Genomic DNA, 20,354 nt, shown 5'->3' with positions numbered 1-20,354 from the left:
CCCATGCTTGACACGAGGGAGTGGGAGGTTGGGGCTCAGCCCCAAGGGCTGAGGCAGCCCCAGATGGGTCCCTGGACCACACAGGGATTCTGTTAAAGGCAGCAAGGTTGGAAGAGAGGATCCCTCTAGTTAAAGCTCTTATCAAACAGTGGATCATCACCGGTGGGTTTTACATGAGCTCTGTGTGGGCTTTATATAAACAGGAATCATCACCAGGCATGAAGGGAGGAAGAAAAGGAGGAGGAGAAGGAAGACATTCCTCCACTCATGCTGCAGTGGACTCTGAGCCTAAGCCACAAATACACCAATTAAGGTCTCTAATAGCTGATGAAGCTAATTAACTAAGCTGTAAAGGGGGGAGGCAGCCAGGCAGCCCCAGCCCCTCCAGTGTGCCGCCTGCACTGCACTGCCAAGCACAACAAACAAATCCAGATGTTTCCTTGCTGGAGAAGCAGCAGGGACAGTCAGAGGCAGCTTGGCAGGGGTCCTTTTATCAGAGTGAGTCTCTCCCCCACAGTGGTGAGGGAGGTGCTGACACCTCAAAAGAGGAGGCAGTGGAGGCAGTGGGGTTCTCTTTGCTGGTCCTTTATTTCGGGTAAGGCTGGAGGCTCCCAGGACCCAGTCGGAAGCTGAGCTGCAGTGCTAGAGAATTAACTGGTGTTTAATGAAAGCTGAGGAAAAAATACAAATCGAGAGAAAAAGGGTGATGCCCTCACCTGCCCTGTGGTCAGGGAGGGCTCTGTGTCCCCCCAACAGCTGCCTGCCACGGGGGGCTGTGTCTGACTCCACACCCATGCAAAGGGTGCCAGACATTTCGGATGGACAAGATCCCACAGCCATAAACAGTCCCACAGTTCTGGAAGAGGTTTTGTTTGGTCCTGGAAGGAGTGGCATTTGCCCTTTCCTTGGGAAGCCCCCATGGGGCTCTGGGAGGAGCAGAGTAGAGGCAGCATCCGAGGCTCCAGGGCAAGGAGGTGTCGAGTCAGGAGTCTTCCACAATGTTAGGTGGACTCCCACCGACCTGAACAGAAGGAACAGGTGCCATGGAGTGGGACAGGACCCCACTGTGTGACACCTGCGTTCCCCAAGATGAGGCCCCCCACCCTGTTCCCCAACTCACAGGGCACCCCGTAGAGCATCCGCATGACCTTGAGGCAGTTGTCCAGCAGTGCCTTGGGGCGCACGGCCTTGCTCCGGCTCTCAGCGCCCGCGCTGTGGATCAGCTTCACCAGATCGGCCACCACTGTCTCCACATCTGTCTGCAGGGACAGATCACCGCGACGTCACCAAGGTCCCCCAAGGGACGGTAGGGTGCAAAAGGATGCAGCTGTTGCATTGGCCGGGAATCGAACCCGGGCCTCCCGCGTGGCAGGCGAGAATTCTACCACTGAACCACCAATGCCAGATGTGTGGAGCATCCCAGCCCTCCCCCACACTCCCAAACCCAGCGGGCTGGGAGCAGCAGAGACAGGCTCTGCCAGCTATGAATACCCTCACAGAGCACCCCAACACAGCTCTGATACCGCGGCTCAGCCCATGGGAACACCTCTTTCTGCTGCCTCACATCACCTACAGCAAGGAGGGGGTGGCAGCAGCCTTCAGAGTTAACCTTCTCTGAGACAACCCAGCAAGGCTCGCTCTCTGCACGGAGGGGCTGGCAGAACCTGTCCCACGACACAGGACAACCAGCCACACTTGGGGTTCACGTTGGTGACCCAGCCGTGACAGGCCATCCACATCCAGCACCCAAACACAGCCACTCTTGGATGTGGCAGCATCCCCTAGACCCATGCAGGCCCGACTGCCCTGGGCATCACTGCCACAAAACCAGAAACCATCACTGTCAGTGAGCCATGGACAGTCACTGCCGATAAGGCAGGGTCCCTCTCTGCCACCAAGTCCCCTCGGGGTCACCAAGGTGCCCTGGCTTTGTTCCACCTACAATAACACTCCTCACATCCACGCAGGGGGATATATGTGCTGGAGAGGTGAGGACCCCCTCCAGGCACCCAGGGCAATCCCCGTGGTCCCCCCAGAGATAATGGGTGCAAAAAAAAATGCAGGCGTTGCATTGGCCGGGAATCGAACCCGGGCCTCCCGCGTGGCAGGCGAGAATTCTACCACTGAACCACCAATGCCAGATGTGCAGAGAATCGCAGCCCTCCCCCACACGGCCCAACCATCCTAAATTCAGCAGTGAGTGCAACGCGGGCAGTGCTGGCTGTGAACACACCACAGACACAGATGCACACACACAAAGGAGATTCCAACACACAGCTCTGATACCGCGGCTCCAGCCCATGAAACCTCCTCTTCTGCTGCCTCACATCGCCTACAGCAAGGAGGGGTTGGCAGCAGCCCGCAGAGTTAACCATCTGATGACAACCAAGCAAAACTCCCTCTCTCCTCAGAGGGGCTGCAGAACCTGCCCTGTGGTACAGGACAACCCAGCCACACTTCAAGTTCACATTGGTGACCCAGCCGTGACAGGCCACCCACATCCAGCACACAAACACCTCTGCCTTGGGGTGCAGCAGCACCTCCCAGCCACAAGCAACCCATGGCTGCATGAGCCCAAGTCAGGTGAAGGGGCTGAGAGCTGCAGAGTTGAAAGATAGGACACCAAGCTGCACTGAGGAGGAACCAAACCCTGGCTTTGGAGGGGGAAGCACAATAATTGTCCCACTGAACCACATATGCCAGATGTGGAACTGCCCACAGCTGCCATCCCCCTCATGGCCTGGGTACCCTTGACAGGAACCAGAACCTCCCACTGCTCCTAGGCCAGGGACCTTCACTGCCAACTTACCACACCGACATAGCACCCCTTGCTGTCATAGAGCCAGTGTCCCTCCCTACCACTCAGCCGAGCTGGTCATTCACTAAACCATCTCTCAGTGCTCACCGGTGCCACCAAGCCAAGGATACTCAGTGCAGACAAAGCTGCCACCATCCCCGCCACTATCAGGACCTGAGCACCCACACAAACTAGAGTCGATCGCAAGGGGAGATGCAGAGGGAGCACCCTTAGAGAAATGCCCAAGGGAGCACCGCAGGGGAGCATCGCTGCGCTATTCCATGGGCACCCTGGCAGCCGCCAAAGGACGGCAGGGTGCAAAAGGATGCAGCTGTTGCATTGGCCGGGAATCGAACCCGGGCCTCCCGCGTGGCAGGCGAGAATTCTACCACTGAACCACCAATGCCAGATGTGTGGAGCATCCCAGCCCTCCCCCACACTCCCAAACCCAGCGGGCTGGGAGCAGCAGAGACAGGCTCTGCCAGCTATGAATACCCTCACAGAGCACCCCAACACAGCTCTGATACCGCGGCTCAGCCCATGGGAACACCTCTTTCTGCTGCCTCACATCACCTACAGCAAGGAGGGGGTGGCAGCAGCCTTCAGAGTTAACCCTCTGCTGAGACAACCCAGCAAGGCTCGCTCTCTCCACGGAGGGGCTGGCAGAACCTGTCCCACAACACAGAACAACCAGCCACACTTGGGGTTCACGTTGGTGACCCAGCCGTGACAGGCCATCCACATCCAGCACCCAAATGAAACGGCATCGGGGTTCAGCAGCTCCATCGAGGCAGCAGAGGCTTGGGCAGAGAGGCAGGACAGTCACCGGGAAAACAGGAATGAATTCATGGGCACCTTCTGCCTGATCTCCCGCAACCGGCGGCCGTGGTAGTGCCACCCTGTGACACTGTGTGTGACAGTCTCGTTCTCTCCTCCCCAGGTCAGCTGGTCCCCTGAGAGGGACGGGTTGCCAGCAAGAAAAGGATGCAGCTGTTGCATTGGCCGGGAATCGAACCCGGGCCTCCCGCGTGGCAGGCGAGAATTCTACCACTGAACCACCAATGCCAGATGTGGAGCAGATCTTAGGCAGTGCTCCACGGCCCTGCATCCTGCTCCCAACCTCTATCCTTGCACCCTGTCCTGTCAGTCCTTCCACAGAACCCACAGGCAGGGAAAATGTCCATGCCCGCGTTGTCCCCTCCCAGGTGCTCGTGGCTCAGTTCGTGTCCTCCCAGCACACGAGTGAGTGATGTGCAGCTGGGCTGGGGGGCCAGGGGGGATCCTCACCTGCCGGTACTTGCTGTATTCCTCGCCCAGGGCATCGAAGAGCTGGCAGAGTTCTTGGGTGTACTTCCAGGATGGGTGCTTCTCTGGCAGCACCTCACGGATCCGCAGCACTGCCTGGGAGCTGACATGGAACCAGAGGTACCGCAGTGCTGCCTCCGACACTGTCCCGTTGCGCTAAAGGGCAAGAGGGTGAGAGCCATGCAGCCCCCGTGGGTCCCCGGAGTGCTCCCGTCATGGGACTCTCCCCTGCCACCATCTTACCAGGCGGGTGATGTTGGATGGCCTCAGCACCTCTTCATACTGGACCTGGACTGTGTAGTCGATAGGAAAGTAATGCTTCTGGAAAGGCAGGGAAGAGCACGGGGGCTGGCAAGGGGCAAAGTAATGGGCACATCCTTGCCAGCCTCAGCATGACACCGGGGAGCCTCTGAAGTGGTCAGCCCCCAGCAGAAGTGGCTCTGGGCACAATTTGGCACAAAGTGTCCCTGGTAAAAAGCACAGCGCACAGCACCCAGCCACTGTAGAGCAGTGGGTGCTGCCCCTCTGTCTCCCCCCTGGAGCAAATTGGGGCCCTGCAAAGCCACATGTCCCTCCACCTCCCAAAGCTGGGGTTACCATGTACTGCAGGCGCATCTCGTACTGCAACTTGTCCTGGAGCAGGCGGGTGAGCTCACATTCGCCCGGCGCCGCGGCCTCCAGCCCCAGCACAGCCAGGACACCTGAGCAGCCAAAGCCAGCGGCATCAGCTCCCTCAGGGACACCCACTGAGGTGACTCCTGAGGCCATCCCCCCCGGCCCGCAGCTGTACTCACATAGGACGGCAGCGTAGCCCTGCTGCATGTTGATGGTGACCGTCACTGGAGTCCCAGGCTGTGCCTACATGGCTGGGGCTCACCGGGAGCCTCCAGGGCAGTGGCGTGGATGGTTTGGGGACAAGGGACAGGTGTAGGCTCCGGGCACTGGCTGCTCTCCGGTAGCCCCGGGCAGTTGTTCCCTGCCATGGATGGGGGGTTAGTCCCCCTTCCCGGCAGTCCCCGCTGGCTTCTCCTCTCCAGCTGGTGGCAGGGAGGCAGCAGGTCCCGGGGCCGTCACAGGGTGTTGGCAGGGATGTGTTTGCAGGGGTGCAGGAGCACCCCCGGATTGCAAGAGGGAATCTGGGGGAAGAGAGCCCCGGCTGCAGCCCCCAGGCAGGACACCCGCTCCGAGCCCCGGGGGCAGCGAGGAAGGGACAGCCCCGCGTGAGCCCCTCGGGGGGCCAAAAGGCTGTGGGTGGCCGTGGAGCCGTGAATGCCTGTGACCCGCTTGAGGCAGGGCTACCGGGGCTTCCCTGATGACACCCTCAGGGGATTTCCAGGGAAGGAGGAGGATCAACCCAGCCCCGTTATCCCAGCAGCGAGGTAGTCCTGCCTCAGCCGAGGAACGCTGGGGGACGAGGCTGGTGAAGTGGCCAAGTCACCGCATGCTGGGTCCTCACACAGAGATGTCGTGTCCCCACACCCCCGTGAAGGGGGCTCTGCCATGCCCCCACGCTGTGGAAGGAGACCATAGCACGTCCTTGTGCCACATCTTCCACAGCCTGTCCCCTTGCGAAGGAGGGTGTGTTGTGTCCATGCCATATCCCAGCACAGAAGGAGCCCCATCTGCGTCCCCACACCATGTCCCGGTGCCAGGGGGGCCACGATGTGTCCCCACGCGATGCCATGTCCCAAGGGAAAGCAGCCGTGCCGGATACCGTGCCGTGCCCCCACGCAAAGGTGCCGCGCAGTGTCCCAGAGCAAAGGGGTGCCACCCACAATCCCCGGTGAAGGGAGCTCTGTGCCATGTCCCTGCTATCTGTCCCCAAGCAAATACGGCCGGGTCGCGGGGTGTGTGCGCTCCCGTGCGTGCCCGCCCGCCCCCCGCGCCCCCCGCGCGAGGCTCCGCGGACCCACCTGGCGCGGCGCGCGGGGCCGCGGGCGCGGGACGCGTCCACCCGCGGGCGGCGGCGGCGGCGGGGCCGTGCCCGCGCTTCCCGGGAGGCGGGCGGGGGGCGGCGGCGCGGGGAGCGGGCGGGGCGGCGACCGAGGGCCGGGCGGGGAGAGGGGACCGAGCGACCGCCCCGCACGGTCCGGGGAGAGTCCGGCCCTGCCCCGCAGCGGGTGCTTGGCTACCCCAGCCGCGTGGGTGTCCCCAAGGTACGCAGGTAGCCCAGGCTGAGGTGGCCCCAGGGTGCTTGGCTAACCCTCGCGAGTACCTCCCTGTGCCCGAGTGTTTTGCTGTTCCAGGCAGGTGTTCCCTGGGGTGCTCAGCAAGCCCAGGCTGGGTGTCCCGGGATGCTCGGCTGCTCAGTTCATCTAGCCAGGTACCCTCAGTGTGTTCAGCTCATCCATCTGAGTGTCCCCAGGGTGCTTGGCTCACTCTTGCTGGGTCTCTCCCTGTTTCTTGGGGTGCTTTGCTGCACCAGCAGGGAGCCCTTGGGTGCTGATCTAACTATGGTGCATGCCTCCTCCACTCCTCAGGGTGCTGAGCCATCCCTGCAGGGTGCTCACCCAGCCCAGTCAGGTGCCCACATGGCCCCTGGGGTGTCCAGCTGATCACTCTGCACAGCCCTAGTTTCTCCGGGGCGCTCTGCTCGGCCAGCGCCAGCACGCCAGGAGTGCTGGGCTGTCCTGGCCCGGTGTCCTAGGGCATTTACGGGGCTGAGCACACAGGAGCACGTTTTGGGGCAATCAAGAGAGGAGCCAGCCCAGTACCTTCCCAGCATGGGCCCGGGGGAGGGCTGAGCTGCAGCACTAATCTCAGAGGGGCTGAGGTATTCTTGGCTGGCTCCAGGCCAGCAGGACTCTGCTCCCTCTGGCCCAAGCTCACGTCATCCTCTCAGGATGCTTCAGGGCTGAGCTCCTGCCAGGAGCAGGGGACAACGGACGTGGGACATTGTCCTCCCCCACACCATCCTGAAGAGCCCCGTGGAAGAGCCACTGTGTCTGTGCTCAGGGCTGCTGAGCATCCAAAGGGTCAGCAAGAAACATCTACTATCAAAGAGTGGGTCAGTGCTCCCAGGGAAACGCGTGGGAAGGAATGCATTTCTGCCTGTGAGAGCGAGCTGGGATTCCCCTGGCATGGAGTCAGGGCCACTGCCGTGCTCCTGCCAAAGCTTCCCCTGGTCCTGGCCCAGCCTTGGGCATGGCCCTTGCCTCCCTCCCAGCACTCATCGGGGGCAAGATGCTCAGCTCTAAGCAGGGAAGGAGCTGCTCCAGCTCCTCACTCAGGTGTCCGCAGGGATTTTGCCCGCAGCTGCTGCAGTCGCCGGAGGAAGCCATTTAATAGCATTCCCTGCCCACGTATTCATCAGCCTGGCAGACGGGATGGGGCGAGAGAGAGAAGAGAAAGTGCAGAACTGCGCAGCACTGTGCTGGGGGCGGCTTGCTTTCCCTGGCTGCTCCGGGCTGGAAATCAGAGCTGGGATGAGCCCAAGGCAAACAGCTTCCCGTGCACAGCCCCGGGAGCTCTGCTCCCATACGGCAGCAGGAGAGAACCCTCATTGAGAGGGACCTTACTTGTCCCAGTGAAGGGGAGCTGGGGGCTCAGCCAGCTCCCCACCAGCTCCCAGCTCCTTATGGCTGGGAATGGGTCCCTCCCAGGCTTTGCTTTTTACTGGAGGCAGGTTATTCATCAGGCAGAGCCAAGGAAGTAAAACCTTGTGCTTGGAACGAGTTTGGGAACGTCTCAAGATGCCCCCCCGCCCCTGCTTTCACTTTCAGGACACCAGCATGACAAACACCAAGTGTCACTGGAGCTCTGCTGGAAGTGCCCTCTGATCCAAAGCATCACTCCCTCGGGAAGGACAAGGGAGAAGGGAGCACAGGGTGAGCACTTTAAGTCCACGGCAAGCCAGAAGCTGGACCCCACAAAGCAGCACACCATCGCCCCTCCCTTGACACAGCCACCCCCACTCCGGCCGGGGAAGGGAGCAAAAAGGCCTTTGCTCTGCCAGCAGAGGATGGGTGGGGCTCTACGTGCCATGTCAGAGCCAAAGGGTGCAGCCCTGCACTGTCAGCCTCTGCCAGCACAGGCCTGAGACAAGGCAGGAGAGGAGGAGGGTGCAAAGGACAGGGCAGGAGGGTGTGTTTGCCCTCACCCCACACAGTACGTGCACTGGAGAGCGTGAAAGCTGTTCAAAGGGAGCACAGGCATCAAGGACCACCTGTCCCTCCAAGTCCCAAGTGGGGAGCAGCATCCTTACCGGGATGTCACAAGCTCTCAGACAGTCCCCACCAGCAGGAGTAAGCTGGGAGCAGCCCAGCACAACCAGGAAGCACTTGCTGTGTGGGCGCACCCCGACTGGGAGCCTCTGCAGCCAGCTACCAAGCCTCTGGGACAAGGACCTTTCCCCAGCCCCCCTGGCAGCCAGCTGCTCCTCCCAGGGCTGCAGCTGCTACACTGGGCAACACAGGACCCCGGATGTGCAGCCATGCTCTGGGAACAGCTGCAGAAATGACTCTTCCCTCTCTCCACAGCCTGCTTTTTGTGTGTCCTAGGGCAAATCAAGCAGCAGAGGATCAGCTCCAAGGCAGGGCAGGGGTGCAGTGAGGGGCCTGCAGGAGCACAGGGGCTCAGGGTGCACACATTTCTGTATTCCTCCTCCTCCCCTCCTGCTCCTGCCAGGTCAGCAGCAGCTGCCACGAAGGAGAAGAGCCCCAGCGCCAGTGTAGTGAAAAAACAGGCTTTTATTCTTCATGTGCTGCTCACAGTCACAGCTTGGAGACACTCTCTTGCCAAAGTTATTATGAAACAAATCAAGTCCCAGACTCAGGCCTCGCTCTTCCCCACCCCCAGGAGAGTCAACATTGTACAAAACTCTATTTACAGGGAAAACAGTCAGAAATGGCAAGTTCAAAAAACCCCCTTGCAATTCAGAAGAAAACGTTCAAGAAAAGTGTGACAGTTACACCCTCCCCCAGCCAGCTCCCGATTGGCTGCTCCCCAGACTAGTATAAGCCCAGAGCAGCTCACTACTGGCTACCAGAAGAGGAGCCTGGTAATCCCGAATTATGCCACAGCTCTCTTTTCCTTTCCTTTTCTAAAATGCTGGGAAATCACAAACCCCACTTGACCCAACAAAGACTCAGCTGGATCTGCCCTACAGAACTTTCAGCGAGACAACCTGGGACTCCTCCATCCAAAAGGGAGGACAAGGAGATGGGGCTGAGGGTCAGCTAGCATCCTGCCACGGGCACTTTCCAAGAGAGAACTGCTCCGGCCAGAAGCCGGAATGTCAGGAGTCCTCACATCACAGGCAGTGGGATGTGTTGGGAAACCTAAGAGCTGATACTGTATTTACTGTACTTTGAAACATAAACCAAGAGGACCAAACCAATATTTGAAATAGGGGGAGGGGAAAGCACACATTCCTCCTTCCACCGGTGCCTGGAAGAGCACCCAGAGGAGCTGCAAGCATTTCTGCCCCTGCCAGCTGCCACTCAGAAAGCGTAGCGTGTGCGGATGTCCTCCAGCTTCTTGGACACCTCGGGTGGGGTCCGGTCCAGCTCCTCGGCCACATTCTTCTGTTTGTTAGGCTCCATGGAGTTGAACTGCTCACACAGGTCCCCATCAATCACATTCTGGAGAGGCAAGCAGGAGAGAACTGAATCGAAACCACACAGAAGCACTGAACCCTGCTTAAACAGGGAAAAATGGCCACAAACAGTTTGTTCCCAGGAGTTTCTTAATCCTGTCCTGGAAACAACACCATGCTCAGTGACCTCATCTGTTGAATAGCAGCAGTTAGCATCACATTAATTACTGGCCAGCTTGATTAACGAAACAGAAACCCAAAAGGCCTGGGTGCAGCTGAAGAATCATACAAGGGAAAGGAAGAGAGATCTGCCTGGGTCTGAGCCCTGCACTGGGAAGGCTGGGGGAGGTTGTGAGTGAGCAGCTTCAATCAAACAATCTTTGAGCAATCTTTGAGGCTGTGTATGCTGCAAATCAGCCTCAAGTTCATTGAGACCACCACCACCCTCTGCACCTAGAGAGTTCCATTTGCTGAGACAGTGTTCTGACTGACTCTACACTCATTGGTCTGGTAGTAGCTACCCCTGGGATCCATCTGGTCAGAGCATTTAGCAGTTCACAGCTCCTAACAGTTCCTCAAAAGCAGAAATAGGCAGGAACAGCTGTTTCTGAACTTAGATTTCCCTTTCCAGTGGTGGTGGAAAAAACATAACCCAGGGCAGCACTCAGTTTGACCCAGCCACACCAACAGCTATGTAATGCTGCTTCTCCTGGTGGAAAATGGAGATGCTGTGGGAAGCAGAAAAGTGCAGCTACAGCACCTCTGGTCCTGGGTCTTAGGACCAACCCTCAGGAGGCTCATTACAAGAGTTAAGAAATGAAAACAGACATGTATTAAGTGCCAAGCACCGTTCTCCTTACAGAGTGCTACTCGAGCCAGCTGCCACAGGCACTACACAAGCCATTACTGACAGTACCTCAGCTCTCCCCACTGAACAGCAACCTTGCCTTGTTCAAGACAATAACCTTGCTTTGCTTCTGCCAGCCTCAAGGCAGCCCTGTGCCCCAAAGCAACTCTCTGCACCCCATGACCAGGTGATCCCACGTGCTCAGGGCTCACCTTCACTGGGAAGTAGTAGGAGCGGAAACTGAGATGGTCTCGTCCACAGAGGGGAGGGTGCTCAGACCGTAAGTGCATTTCCACATGCTGGAAGAAGTCGTGATCCTGGGGAGACAGAAGACTGGTAAGAGAATAGTTTGGGACACATCAGTGCTGCTAGCAAGGCAACACAAATTAGAAGATGCTCCTGCAGGACTTGAAACATCACAGCCTGATCAACAGTTTAGAGGCTACACAAAGTATGCCAAAGGACTCCTCCCTCCTCAGACACTGAAGCACCCAAAACTCCTTGAAAGCACAAACAGATTCAGAACGACAGTGTAACAAGCAATGCTCTCAAGTCTTTACAGAACCAATGCAGGACTCAAACTCCTTCTCTTCCCTTCTGCATTGGAGCCACAGGATCTCCTGTAGCTCAGGGTTTCAGCCACTGTGGAGCCCTTCAGGGAATGCAGCACATTTAACATACTGGCTGTGGATGGGTGCACAAAAAGCAGCAAGACTGCAGCCTGATGCTTGGGCTTGCTTACCTCATGGGAAGTAAAAGGGACCAAGATTCCTATCCCCCCTGATAAGGTGGTATAAACAAGAGATTCAGAGCCTCCTGGAATCAGTGTAGTCTTCTGCAAGGAAAGCACTGTTTCTCCCACGTGATAATTCATAATCACTTCAGCCTGAAAGGCAAGCACAGAAGCATGTTTTTTCTTCAGCTTATATAAGAGCATCAAAGGGATTGAGAGAGGAAAGCAGAATAAATTCAGCCAACTGCTAGTTCTGAAATGCCTTTCTAGAGAGGAAGTGCCTTCCACCTGTGACCAGATGGCAAAACTCAGCTGGACAAACGGATGCAAGTAATGAGAGAAAGCAGCAAAAGAAAATGAGCTGCTTCCATCAAACACACCAAACAGGCTTCAACTGTGATTTGAGAACTTTGGCTTGCAGCAACAGTGAAAACAGATCACCCACAGCACAGCAGATTGTGTAGAAACAGAACTGCTAATACATATCCTGGACAATACTGCAAAGGTCTTCACAGAACAGCAGTGCATTCTTTTCCTACAACAACCACGTGCTTCCCACAAAGTATTACCTTCTGTGATGCTCCATTAAGCAACCCCCTGTCCCAGAGAGCTTTGTTGCCTGTGGGATCCTCATCTACTTCATCATTGGTGTTGGGAGGCAATCTCACCTGTGTTGAAAGAGGAAGGAAGAATTAGCAAGCTGCAGAGAAGCAGCACATTATCTCTGCTGAACCCTTGCTGCTTTTTGTGGACTTTGCAAGAACCACATCACACTTACAGCAAAATCATCCAGGTACCTCTACAAAACAGCCTTCGGTTACATGACGATTGTGGTATCAAGACCAATAGCCCATCACTCAGAAACACAGGCAGGGCCTCACAACCAGCAACTGCCTGGCCTGGCACTTGCAGATCATCCTGAGAGATATGGTCAAACTGATCTGAAGGTGGTTTCCACAAAGGAAACAGTTTGATGGATGTGGGGCAGGAAAACTGAAGAGGACCGATTTGTGTGTGTTGGCCAAATCCTGCAGGCGCAGCATCTGACACTTGCTGAACTTTGCACTCCAGAGCACCCGAGCATGCTTCAGAAAGAGATCAAAGCTCTGCCAGAAAGACTATCTATTCTTTCCTCCTCCCTTGCTGAAATCCAGCCAAGTGGGGAAGTGTTGGCTGACAAAGCCAACTGTGAAGAGGAAGTGACAGAGAAAGCTAAATGCCAGCGATGAGGTTTAGTCAGAAAAAGTAAGAGTGATGACCCTGACTCAAGTTCCCACAGGCCCTTTCACAGCAACAAGCTTCTTTTAAAGGCTTATTGGCAGTAAGTTTTAAGGCAATATAAACACATTACTGGACACCTCAGAAATATGTTTGTCACTTGCTGATGCTTTAACTTATTTGCTTCATTTAAGAAACAGATAAACTGCAGCCCACTATGATGACAGAGCCACCCCACAAAAACAAGTCAATAGTACAGGGCGTTGTCTCCAGCTAATGACAGATTCTCATTCTTTTAATATAAATCATGGATGTTTTAAGGGAAAATATGTCCAAAAAGCCCCGACTTCAGCAAGGCACACTCACCACACAGATGTTACCGAACTTGTCTGCTCCAGCCACAGTGTCGTAATCCAGGAGCGTTGCTGTGGTGACCCACCGGGGGTAAGTGTCATCAGCAAAGATAATGAGCTGGTTCTCATTCCTTTTGTAACGCACCCAGATAAAACTCTCCTGAACGTCTGAAACAATCACTCTGTGCCCAATAGTTTGGATCCCACAGATGTAGTTGGCAATGTGCTTTTGAGAGAAAAAGGACAAAACCTGAGTACTTCAAACAGGGAAGCATAACCCTACTCCAGTTGAAACACTATTTCCCTCTGAACTACAGCTCACTGCCCACTTCCCATCATTTCCTCCAAAACTACCCCTCATTCTGCCAGTCCCACTCTAAATACACCACCAATTCAGGGAGGGCAACCTAACATGCTCCACGTGGCATTCACAGCCTTCCCTATGTGAACACTGTCCAGAGAACAAGTGCTGCTGGTAAGCCCATGACTGGAGATGCCAGGACATCCCTACAAGCAGGCATTGCTTCCATGTCTCCTCACTACATGGTCATGGAAGGCCCAAGAAGGAAAGCTTCAATTTTTCATGCAAGTCATGTTTTAGGAAAAAAAAAAAAATCCCCTAAAAGTTTCCAGTCTGTTAGCTTGCTGGAGCTCTTTTGTGCAGTAATGAGCTACTGGCACAGGTTCTGCAGCTTGCACGAGAGAGGGAGGAGCAGGCAATTAAAAGTTAGAAAATCATGCTCTGCAATTTCTTTTCCTAAAGTAGCAAAGATGCTCAGCAAGAAGGACCATTTACTACAAGAAAATCCCCTTTTCAACATTCTGGGGATATGATGAGGTGGTCAAATACACCCTCCAGCTTCTGTCCCACAGCTGCTGATCACCAAAACCAATGAAACATTTCCAGCAATTATCTTCTATCTCACTAAGATCTCACATTTGCAGCAGTCAAAGGAAAAGCCTGTACAGACCCCTGCACACGGTCAGTAACAGGCTGCACTGAACTGGGACAAAAAGAAACTTGCAACACCACTGTCAGAACAGTGATAAGAAAACGGTGTGTGCATGGGATGCAGAGGGGCAGCACAACAGCCCAGTCTAGTCCAGCACTACTCTAGATAGATGCACCCAGCAAGGTAAACATACAGCTCTAATAACCAAATAGACACACTTGGGCTGGAGTAGCAGCTAAACCACATGTTTCACTCCTGCTGCAAAGTATCACTCGTTCCAAATTGACAGCTCTGGTCAGAACAGAAGGCAGTACCTTATTCTCACATTTCCGAAGCAGTTTCTTCTTGCCCAGGTCATACACACGCAGGAGCTTTCCAACTCCAATTAAGACTCGGCCTTGGAATGGAGCAATGGCTGCAGGGACCTCCTCCACAGGGGTCTAGAGAGGAAAGAGGAAGATTGTGAAATCTTCATTAGGAAAGCTAACGTTACATAAACCTTCAGACCAGATTCAGCTAATGATATGGTTGAAGTTCACTGGCCTGTACACCAAGGATTTCAATGTAAAAGGCTAATAACAATCTTTTCTACAGGAGAAGCAACAGGTCAGTCCTTCACAGGCTTTTGACAGCACCAGATGTCACACACAGAGCTAAGAGAGCCATGGGCACTCATAACACACTGCTGGCAGTGCACCTTAACTTAAGCACAGGACTGCTGTAAGAACCCCATACTGGACAGGCAGCAAAAGAAGACAAGGTTTCCTGGTTGCCTCAGCTCTTAGTTTTCGTTTATATCCAACACAAAAACTTCAGACTTTGCCTAAATCGACCCGGACTGTTTTTAAAGCAAGGCATGAATGTAATTCAGCCATCTGACACTGCCACCAAAGAAACTGTTAAATACGAACAACTACAGTGTGTCTGTCCACAATTTCGGTAACTCAGACAGGGTTACTGTCTGAAAAATCTCCCACCACTCATCAATCCAAAATGATCAGCCACAGCAGAGAAGGGGAACACGTAGAAAGCTTCCAGTTACAGCATTCCTAGCTTGGCTGCACTGGCTAAGAGAAGTTTATTTCACAACTTCAGCTCTGTCAACTTCCAGTGGGTGTTCAGTGGCACCAGAAAAGGCCACAGTGCAGGACAGAACCCACTCACTGCATCAGGACTCTAGGAAGTGAGTAAGCCACAACATTCCTTTCCATGTACTCATCTGCTCAAATCTCAGCCATGCTGGAAGCACGTGGGAAGAACAGTAATTTTTCTGCTGAAACCTTTGCTGAAGCCCCCGAGACCTATCAAACAAGTTGGTCACTAATCATTTCTACACACCATCAAACAGCATCCAAGGAAGATGACAGCTCATCACAACAGCTGCACATGGTCAGCCAAGGACTGATAGTCTTTGCACCAGGGTTCAAGTGACCCAAGTATGAATTTGCTCTGTAAACAAGTGCTTAAGCAGCTCTCTGAGCTCATATTCCAGAAAGCAAACAGAGCCATTTCCTTCTCCTCCCTGACAGGGGCATGAAAAACACTGCTCCTTTCCAATTTATCCAATTAGATGGGTAAAATTGGGACTTGTGAGATCTGTGTTTAATCCTCAGCTCTGCAGAAGATGTAACAAATGATTTTGTAAGAGGCAGCCATTTTCTCCAAGGCTGCTTCCAGTGTGTAACACCAGCACAATAATCTTGCCCAGGATGCACCAAGTACTGCAATATTACTGCAGCACCCAGCAAGTAAGAGCTACTCCAACACTCAGCCTGGAAATGACCCCATCACTCTTCTCACCTTGTGCAGAAACTCCAGCTTCTCACCACTATTCACCAGCTTGTATGTATAGACAAAACCCCCAGCAACTGAGCGTGGGTTCAGAATCAGGTCCTTGGCGACTCCCACCAGCACGTACCACTCGTCACCAGTGTTGGAGAACCTGCACACAGCCACACTGGAAACGACAGGACACACCAAGACATCAGTGTCATCACCACACTAATGCTGCACACCCAGACTGGATTTCCTGACAGCACAACCTGCACCTGCCCAGCAGAGACCCTTCAACACTGACATTTCCTTTTAAGTAATTTTTTTCTCCTTGCAGAAATGTTTAACACCGATTTGTTCATTCTTCCACACTCTCCACATGTGTTCCAGCTGTCACATATGCCCAAAGCATTTTATGTTTTCACAATGTCCAGTGTTACTTTGCACTTTCACAAGCTGGACACTGCCTAGTGATGTGCAAAGCTGTTTTTCAAAGGCTGTTCCCATTGGGACATATACAATTAACTTTCCTCAATCTTCCAGTGTTATTTCCTGCTCAGTAAATAGCTCAGGCAGGTTGGAAATGGCAGGTCAACCTTTTGACTAACCTGACTCTACTTCACCTGCTGAGCCACTTGCTATTCTTCATGGTTATTGTGTTGGCTTTCCCCTCCAGTCCTCTAACACTTCCCTTTTCATTTAATCTATCCTCATTTTATCTGGATGAGAAGGAAAAGTGAGAGATAACAGCACATTCTCTTGTTCCTAGCTCTCTTATCTGTCATTTACACCCCTGTGTTGTTCTTTAGGCACTGGAGTCCTGCAAGCACATTTGGAGCACCACCAGCTCTTAATGCCAAATGTGTACAAGATCAGGATTGGAAGGGAAGGGAAGGCAAGACAAATGCAGGGACTCTTGCTGCATCTGGCAATGCTTCTTACCTGAAAGCAGCTTCATTCTGCTCCAGCTGGACCAGATCTAATGTATTTCCCTGGATAGGATTCATCACTCTGATAACAGAGGCCCACTGACCATTCCCTGCCTTGGGAGCACCAAAGATAGACTCAGGAAGATTCTCGTTCAGAAAGGCTGCAGCCATCTCTGCAGCGAGCTCCCTCTCATCCTCACCTGCAGCCTCCACCATTTCCTATGGCATTAAAGGACAGGAGAAAACAACAGCTCAGTTATTTCCTTTCCCAGCATGCTGATGCTCTCTAGAATACAACCTCCCTGTTTTGCCTAAGCCCAGGTATTCTGGGCTAAGATACTGCCAGTGAAGACATAAAACCCATTAAGTCCCAAAGCTTCCACCCACCCTGAGTTTATTCCCCAGGAAGACTCTACAGCTCAGAGCACGGCTGTGTCAGCCCTGCCCAAGGCACAGATGTCTGGGGAGCTAGGTTTCTCTAGACCAACAACCCTGGAAACAATCCTGAGAAGAAAATAAACAACCCACTGAAATGGAAGCATCCTCAAACAACCACAGAAACCCCACAGAATGGGAGAGGATCAGGTGTTACACAAGCAAGACTGTCCTCCACTAGAGTGGTCCTTAAAACATACCCTAACATCGCACAAAGGAAGGAACACTGGGAAATGCTGCATTCTGCTGAAATTTGTGTTAACACAGATCTCCACTCATCTTCCAGCCCCTGCATTCACACAGGGCAGAAAGCCTGGCAGGTAGTGGCAGCTGGAAACCAATGAGCAGGGAGCACTTTCAGCTGCAGAAGCCTCCCCTGGGGAACAGATGGGTGTATCTGTCTCCCATCCCAATTACCTCAGCCATTTGCTGCTTCCTCTGTGCTTTGGTGGCCTCAGTGTAAGCATTATGGTCTGTCTCAATGATGATCAGGTTGTTGCTCTCTGGGTGAATGACAAACTTTCGGGGTGTGTACTGCAACGGGAAGGCAACCTGGTTGAAGACTGCTCCAAGCTTCTCCAGTGCCAAAATCCTGAGGGACAAAGAGCACACATGTGTTGAGCACGGTGTAAAAACAGCAGTCCAAGAGAACAAAACTGAAACTGAACTTTTTCTTTGTAAAACATGCTAGTGCTAAAGAGGAGCAGCATTTTTCTCAGGCCAGACAGCAACTTTGCTCTAGAGAGCAGAGCAAAACTAACATCCTAAAACGGGAGCCCGTGGAGTGAGACAGGTGTGTGCTGCAGCAGAAGATCTTTGAGGGCTCTTGCTGTCTCAGGGTGCGTTCTGACTGGTGCTGAAGCAAGTCCATCCCCAGAGGAACAAAGAGCACACGGAAGAAGCAAAGTGCACGTTTGGGGAACATATAATCTGAATCTAAATGTGACAATGACTTTGACATATAATCAAATGCTCCTCAGAGGCACTTCAGTTAAAAAGAGTATGAAAAACCCAATGCCAGCTCTTTCTTCCTGTGACTTGCCAGCTGAAATGCCAGTTCTTCTGGCATTTGGTGTCTAAAAACCACAAGTCTTTCCAGAAAGAATGGCTCCTTTAAAAGCAATGAATGCTGTAATATTTAATGAGGACAGATATGAAAAAAGTGTCTGTTCAAGTGCGTACAGCACAGCATCTGAATTTGTGGTCCATTATTTTCATTTTTCCTTTTAGCATCTCAGCTGAACTTTAAAAAAAGCAACAAACACATCCCTGTCATGCCTCTGGTTTCTGAAATCACGTGGTTCATTTCCTGCAAAGCAGCCAATTCAGATAACAAATCACAAGATCCTGATACACAACAGGTCCACATTTACTAAAAGCTTCCCTCTCTCAGGATCACAGAATTGAAGAATAACTTGCATTACACTTATTTTAAAAAGCTAGAAGATACAAATCTGAGAAGCACAGTTTTTCTTTTTGACAGCATAACTTTCCTTAAATTGTCTGTTTTCTGAAACTATCCAAGTGTTTCCACCAAATCATTAGCCATAATTAAAAAAAAAAATATCTTTTTAAAGTCAAGTTACCTCTTTCCTTTTGAATGTCAGGTGGAATTCACTGCATGGCATCTCAGCCTGGAAGCATTTGTATTTTCCTTCTGATGCTTACCTCAGTGTGTTTGTGGAGATGGCCACAATGCCCTCAGGGCACTGCTCAGAAGCAAAACCAGATGCAAACTCCAGAGTCTCGTAAGACAGGGGAGTCAGGTGGAAGCGTGATTGATAGGAGTAACTAAGCCAGGAACGGCTTGACATGGCGAGCACCTGGGAAAGACAGGCAGCAAATTTATTAGGTCTGGGAATGGAGGCAAGCTCACTTCATGCAACAGAAATGGATGCACAGTGCCAACTCTGCCCCACTGCAACAAGTGAACTCTTGTGGACCCCACCCAGCTCAGAGCACACCTGAGGAGACACTCCTTACTTTCAGTTTTCTCTGGAAATTGCATATGGCATGAAAAGGAACTTTAAAGCACTATCAAAACAACAAATACGCCAGCTAAGGTGCACTAAAACTATTACCTGTAAAAGTCAAGATCAACAATACTGTCATATCTCCTTTTTTTAAAAATAGCTTATTTGAATGCAAACAGCTCCTTCAAAATAAATATTTACTGCTTCATCACAATTCAATGCTGTAGCACTCTTAGAGAAATTTACTGAAAATCATCACTAGCCTAAATCAAATTGTAAAGAAATAAAGGAAGCAGATTGACTTCCAAAACTTTTCAGCTTTATACATTTGGCTAAATGAGTTTCAGTGCAACCTTAGTTTCTGCCTGAGTGACAACAGCTGATCTCAGAAGCAGAAAAGCACTTGGTTATTTACAGGTATTCTCTGCTAGAGCTGCAAAGCTCCTCACCTCCAAGTTACAGCTGGCAGGAGCAAGTTGAAGGGATTCACCCAGTGTACCTTAACACTACAGTACAGCTCAAATTCCCACATCCAGCCCCCTACGCTGATCAGCAATATTTCTCAACTCTGAAGGTGTCATCCAAAAATGAGTCAAGCAGGGGGTGGTTGATTTCCCCAGTGCCACATCAGAAGGGCTGGAAATGGCACTTTTGATGAAACATTTTCTTCCTTCTATGCCAAATCTTGCAAATATTTTCCTTGAACCATGTATGGCAGCTGTCCAGCCCTTGGCTGAGCTATTCTCAACATGCAAGGACACAATCATTCACTGCATCAAGCATTCAAGGGTAAGTTGTCTGCACAGAGCTCTCTCCATCTCTCCCTGCTCTAAAGCAGTCAAGATGTGCCTCTAAGCCCATGAACCTGCTCAGAGCTCTCCAAGCACACTGTAAACACAGCCTATGGGTCAGATGAATCCTAGTTCAGAGAAGGCAGCACTACACAGCAGTAAGTGGAATAAGAACAAGGCTATTTGTGAAAAAACAAGATGAGAGCCAGGCAGCTCCATAATGAAGTCATTCTACTTCCCACCCTTACCCAGAGGGTCCTGCTGTGCTGCAGGGATGCTTCCCCACCCTGCCCACCCATAAGAAAATCTGGGATGCAGTGCCTGGGGAGTGGATCTGCACCCCTGCAAGAGCTGGCCTCCCTTACCGCCTCTTGGCCTTGCATTCGGACACGGAAGAGTTTGACAGGCCGGGAGCCAAGGTATCTGGTCCTGGTGTCAGAGAGATCGCCAGTGACAGGGTCCAGCACTGTCCGCAGCAGCACACCGTTCTTGACAGCAGCAAAACAAAAAGATCCACGTTGAAGGTAAGAAGTAACTTGTTACATGCATAATTCAAAACAATTGAGAGAGGTGGTTTCTGAAGAATTAGCTGTTTGTTCTCCTAGCTGTCAGTACAACTTGCCCCTACAGCCACACCAAATAGCAAAGAAAGCTCCTGCACAGTCTACAGGGCAGAAAGGACCACCTCCAAAATAATACAGACCAAGGGCT

The 20,354-nt window shown here is 52.7% G+C and overlaps 2 protein-coding genes and 4 non-coding genes across 8 annotated transcripts in view; all 6 read right to left on the bottom strand.

Annotated features, from left to right (window-relative positions):
• Positions 1–569: 569 nt before the first annotated feature.
• On the bottom strand, positions 570–6,093 carry IL34 (interleukin 34). Its single transcript, XM_014880854.2, has 7 exons — positions 6,016–6,093; positions 4,897–5,238; positions 4,700–4,803; positions 4,346–4,423; positions 4,085–4,258; positions 1,121–1,259; positions 570–1,021 (listed from the first exon to the last, which is right to left on the bottom strand). Exons 2-7 carry the CDS (start codon positions 4,922–4,924, stop codon positions 1,002–1,004), a joined length of 543 nt encoding a protein of 180 aa, XP_014736340.1. The 5' UTR covers positions 4,925–5,238; positions 6,016–6,093; the 3' UTR covers positions 570–1,001.
• TRNAG-GCC (transfer RNA glycine (anticodon GCC)) lies at positions 1,332–1,402 on the bottom strand. Its single transcript has one exon. It is a non-coding gene; the product is annotated as a tRNA-Gly (tRNA).
• TRNAG-GCC (transfer RNA glycine (anticodon GCC)) lies at positions 2,068–2,138 on the bottom strand. The gene has a single exon. It is a non-coding gene; the product is annotated as a tRNA-Gly (tRNA).
• On the bottom strand, positions 3,133–3,203 carry TRNAG-GCC (transfer RNA glycine (anticodon GCC)). Its single transcript has one exon. It is a non-coding gene; the product is annotated as a tRNA-Gly (tRNA).
• On the bottom strand, positions 3,792–3,862 carry TRNAG-GCC (transfer RNA glycine (anticodon GCC)). Its single transcript has one exon. It is a non-coding gene; the product is annotated as a tRNA-Gly (tRNA).
• Positions 6,094–8,772: 2,679 nt separating the features above from the next.
• SF3B3 (splicing factor 3b subunit 3) overlaps positions 8,773–20,354 on the bottom strand; it is a 28,755-nt gene continuing 17,173 nt past the window's right edge. For all 3 annotated transcript variants that reach the window (XM_014880773.2, XM_088171929.1, XM_088171930.1), the window contains exons 16-26: positions 20,009–20,131; positions 18,548–18,702; positions 17,297–17,471; positions 16,458–16,663; positions 15,543–15,699; positions 14,057–14,182; positions 12,803–13,015; positions 11,788–11,886; positions 11,228–11,371; positions 10,698–10,802; positions 8,773–9,684 (exon numbers count right to left, since the gene is read on the bottom strand). In XM_014880773.2, the coding sequence (XP_014736259.1) occupies positions 9,544–9,684; positions 10,698–10,802; positions 11,228–11,371; positions 11,788–11,886; positions 12,803–13,015; positions 14,057–14,182; positions 15,543–15,699; positions 16,458–16,663; positions 17,297–17,471; positions 18,548–18,702; positions 20,009–20,131 (1,644 nt within the window). In that variant the 3' untranslated portion in view covers positions 8,773–9,543. The remainder of the gene's footprint in view (positions 9,685–10,697; positions 10,803–11,227; positions 11,372–11,787; positions 11,887–12,802; positions 13,016–14,056; positions 14,183–15,542; positions 15,700–16,457; positions 16,664–17,296; positions 17,472–18,547; positions 18,703–20,008; positions 20,132–20,354) is intronic.

This window comes from Sturnus vulgaris, chromosome 12 (assembly GCF_052056855.1).
Source record: "Sturnus vulgaris isolate bStuVul1 chromosome 12, bStuVul1.hap1, whole genome shotgun sequence".
In the NCBI taxonomy this organism is placed as follows: Eukaryota; Metazoa; Chordata; class Aves; order Passeriformes; family Sturnidae; genus Sturnus; species Sturnus vulgaris.
This window is presented reverse-complemented; position numbering and strand designations above follow the sequence as displayed.

Coding starts and splice junctions, on each gene's coding strand:
- IL34 (XM_014880854.2), bottom strand. CDS start 4,924: ATGCAGCAGGGCTACGCTGCCGTCCTAT. Junction 1,260..4,084: donor AATACAGCAAGTACCGGCAG/GTGAGGATCCCC, acceptor CTGTCCCTGCAG/ACAGATGTGGAGACAGTGGT. Junction 1,022..1,120: donor GATGCTCTACGGGGTGCCCT/GTGAGTTGGGGA, acceptor CCTTCTGTTCAG/GTCGGTGGGAGTCCACCTAA.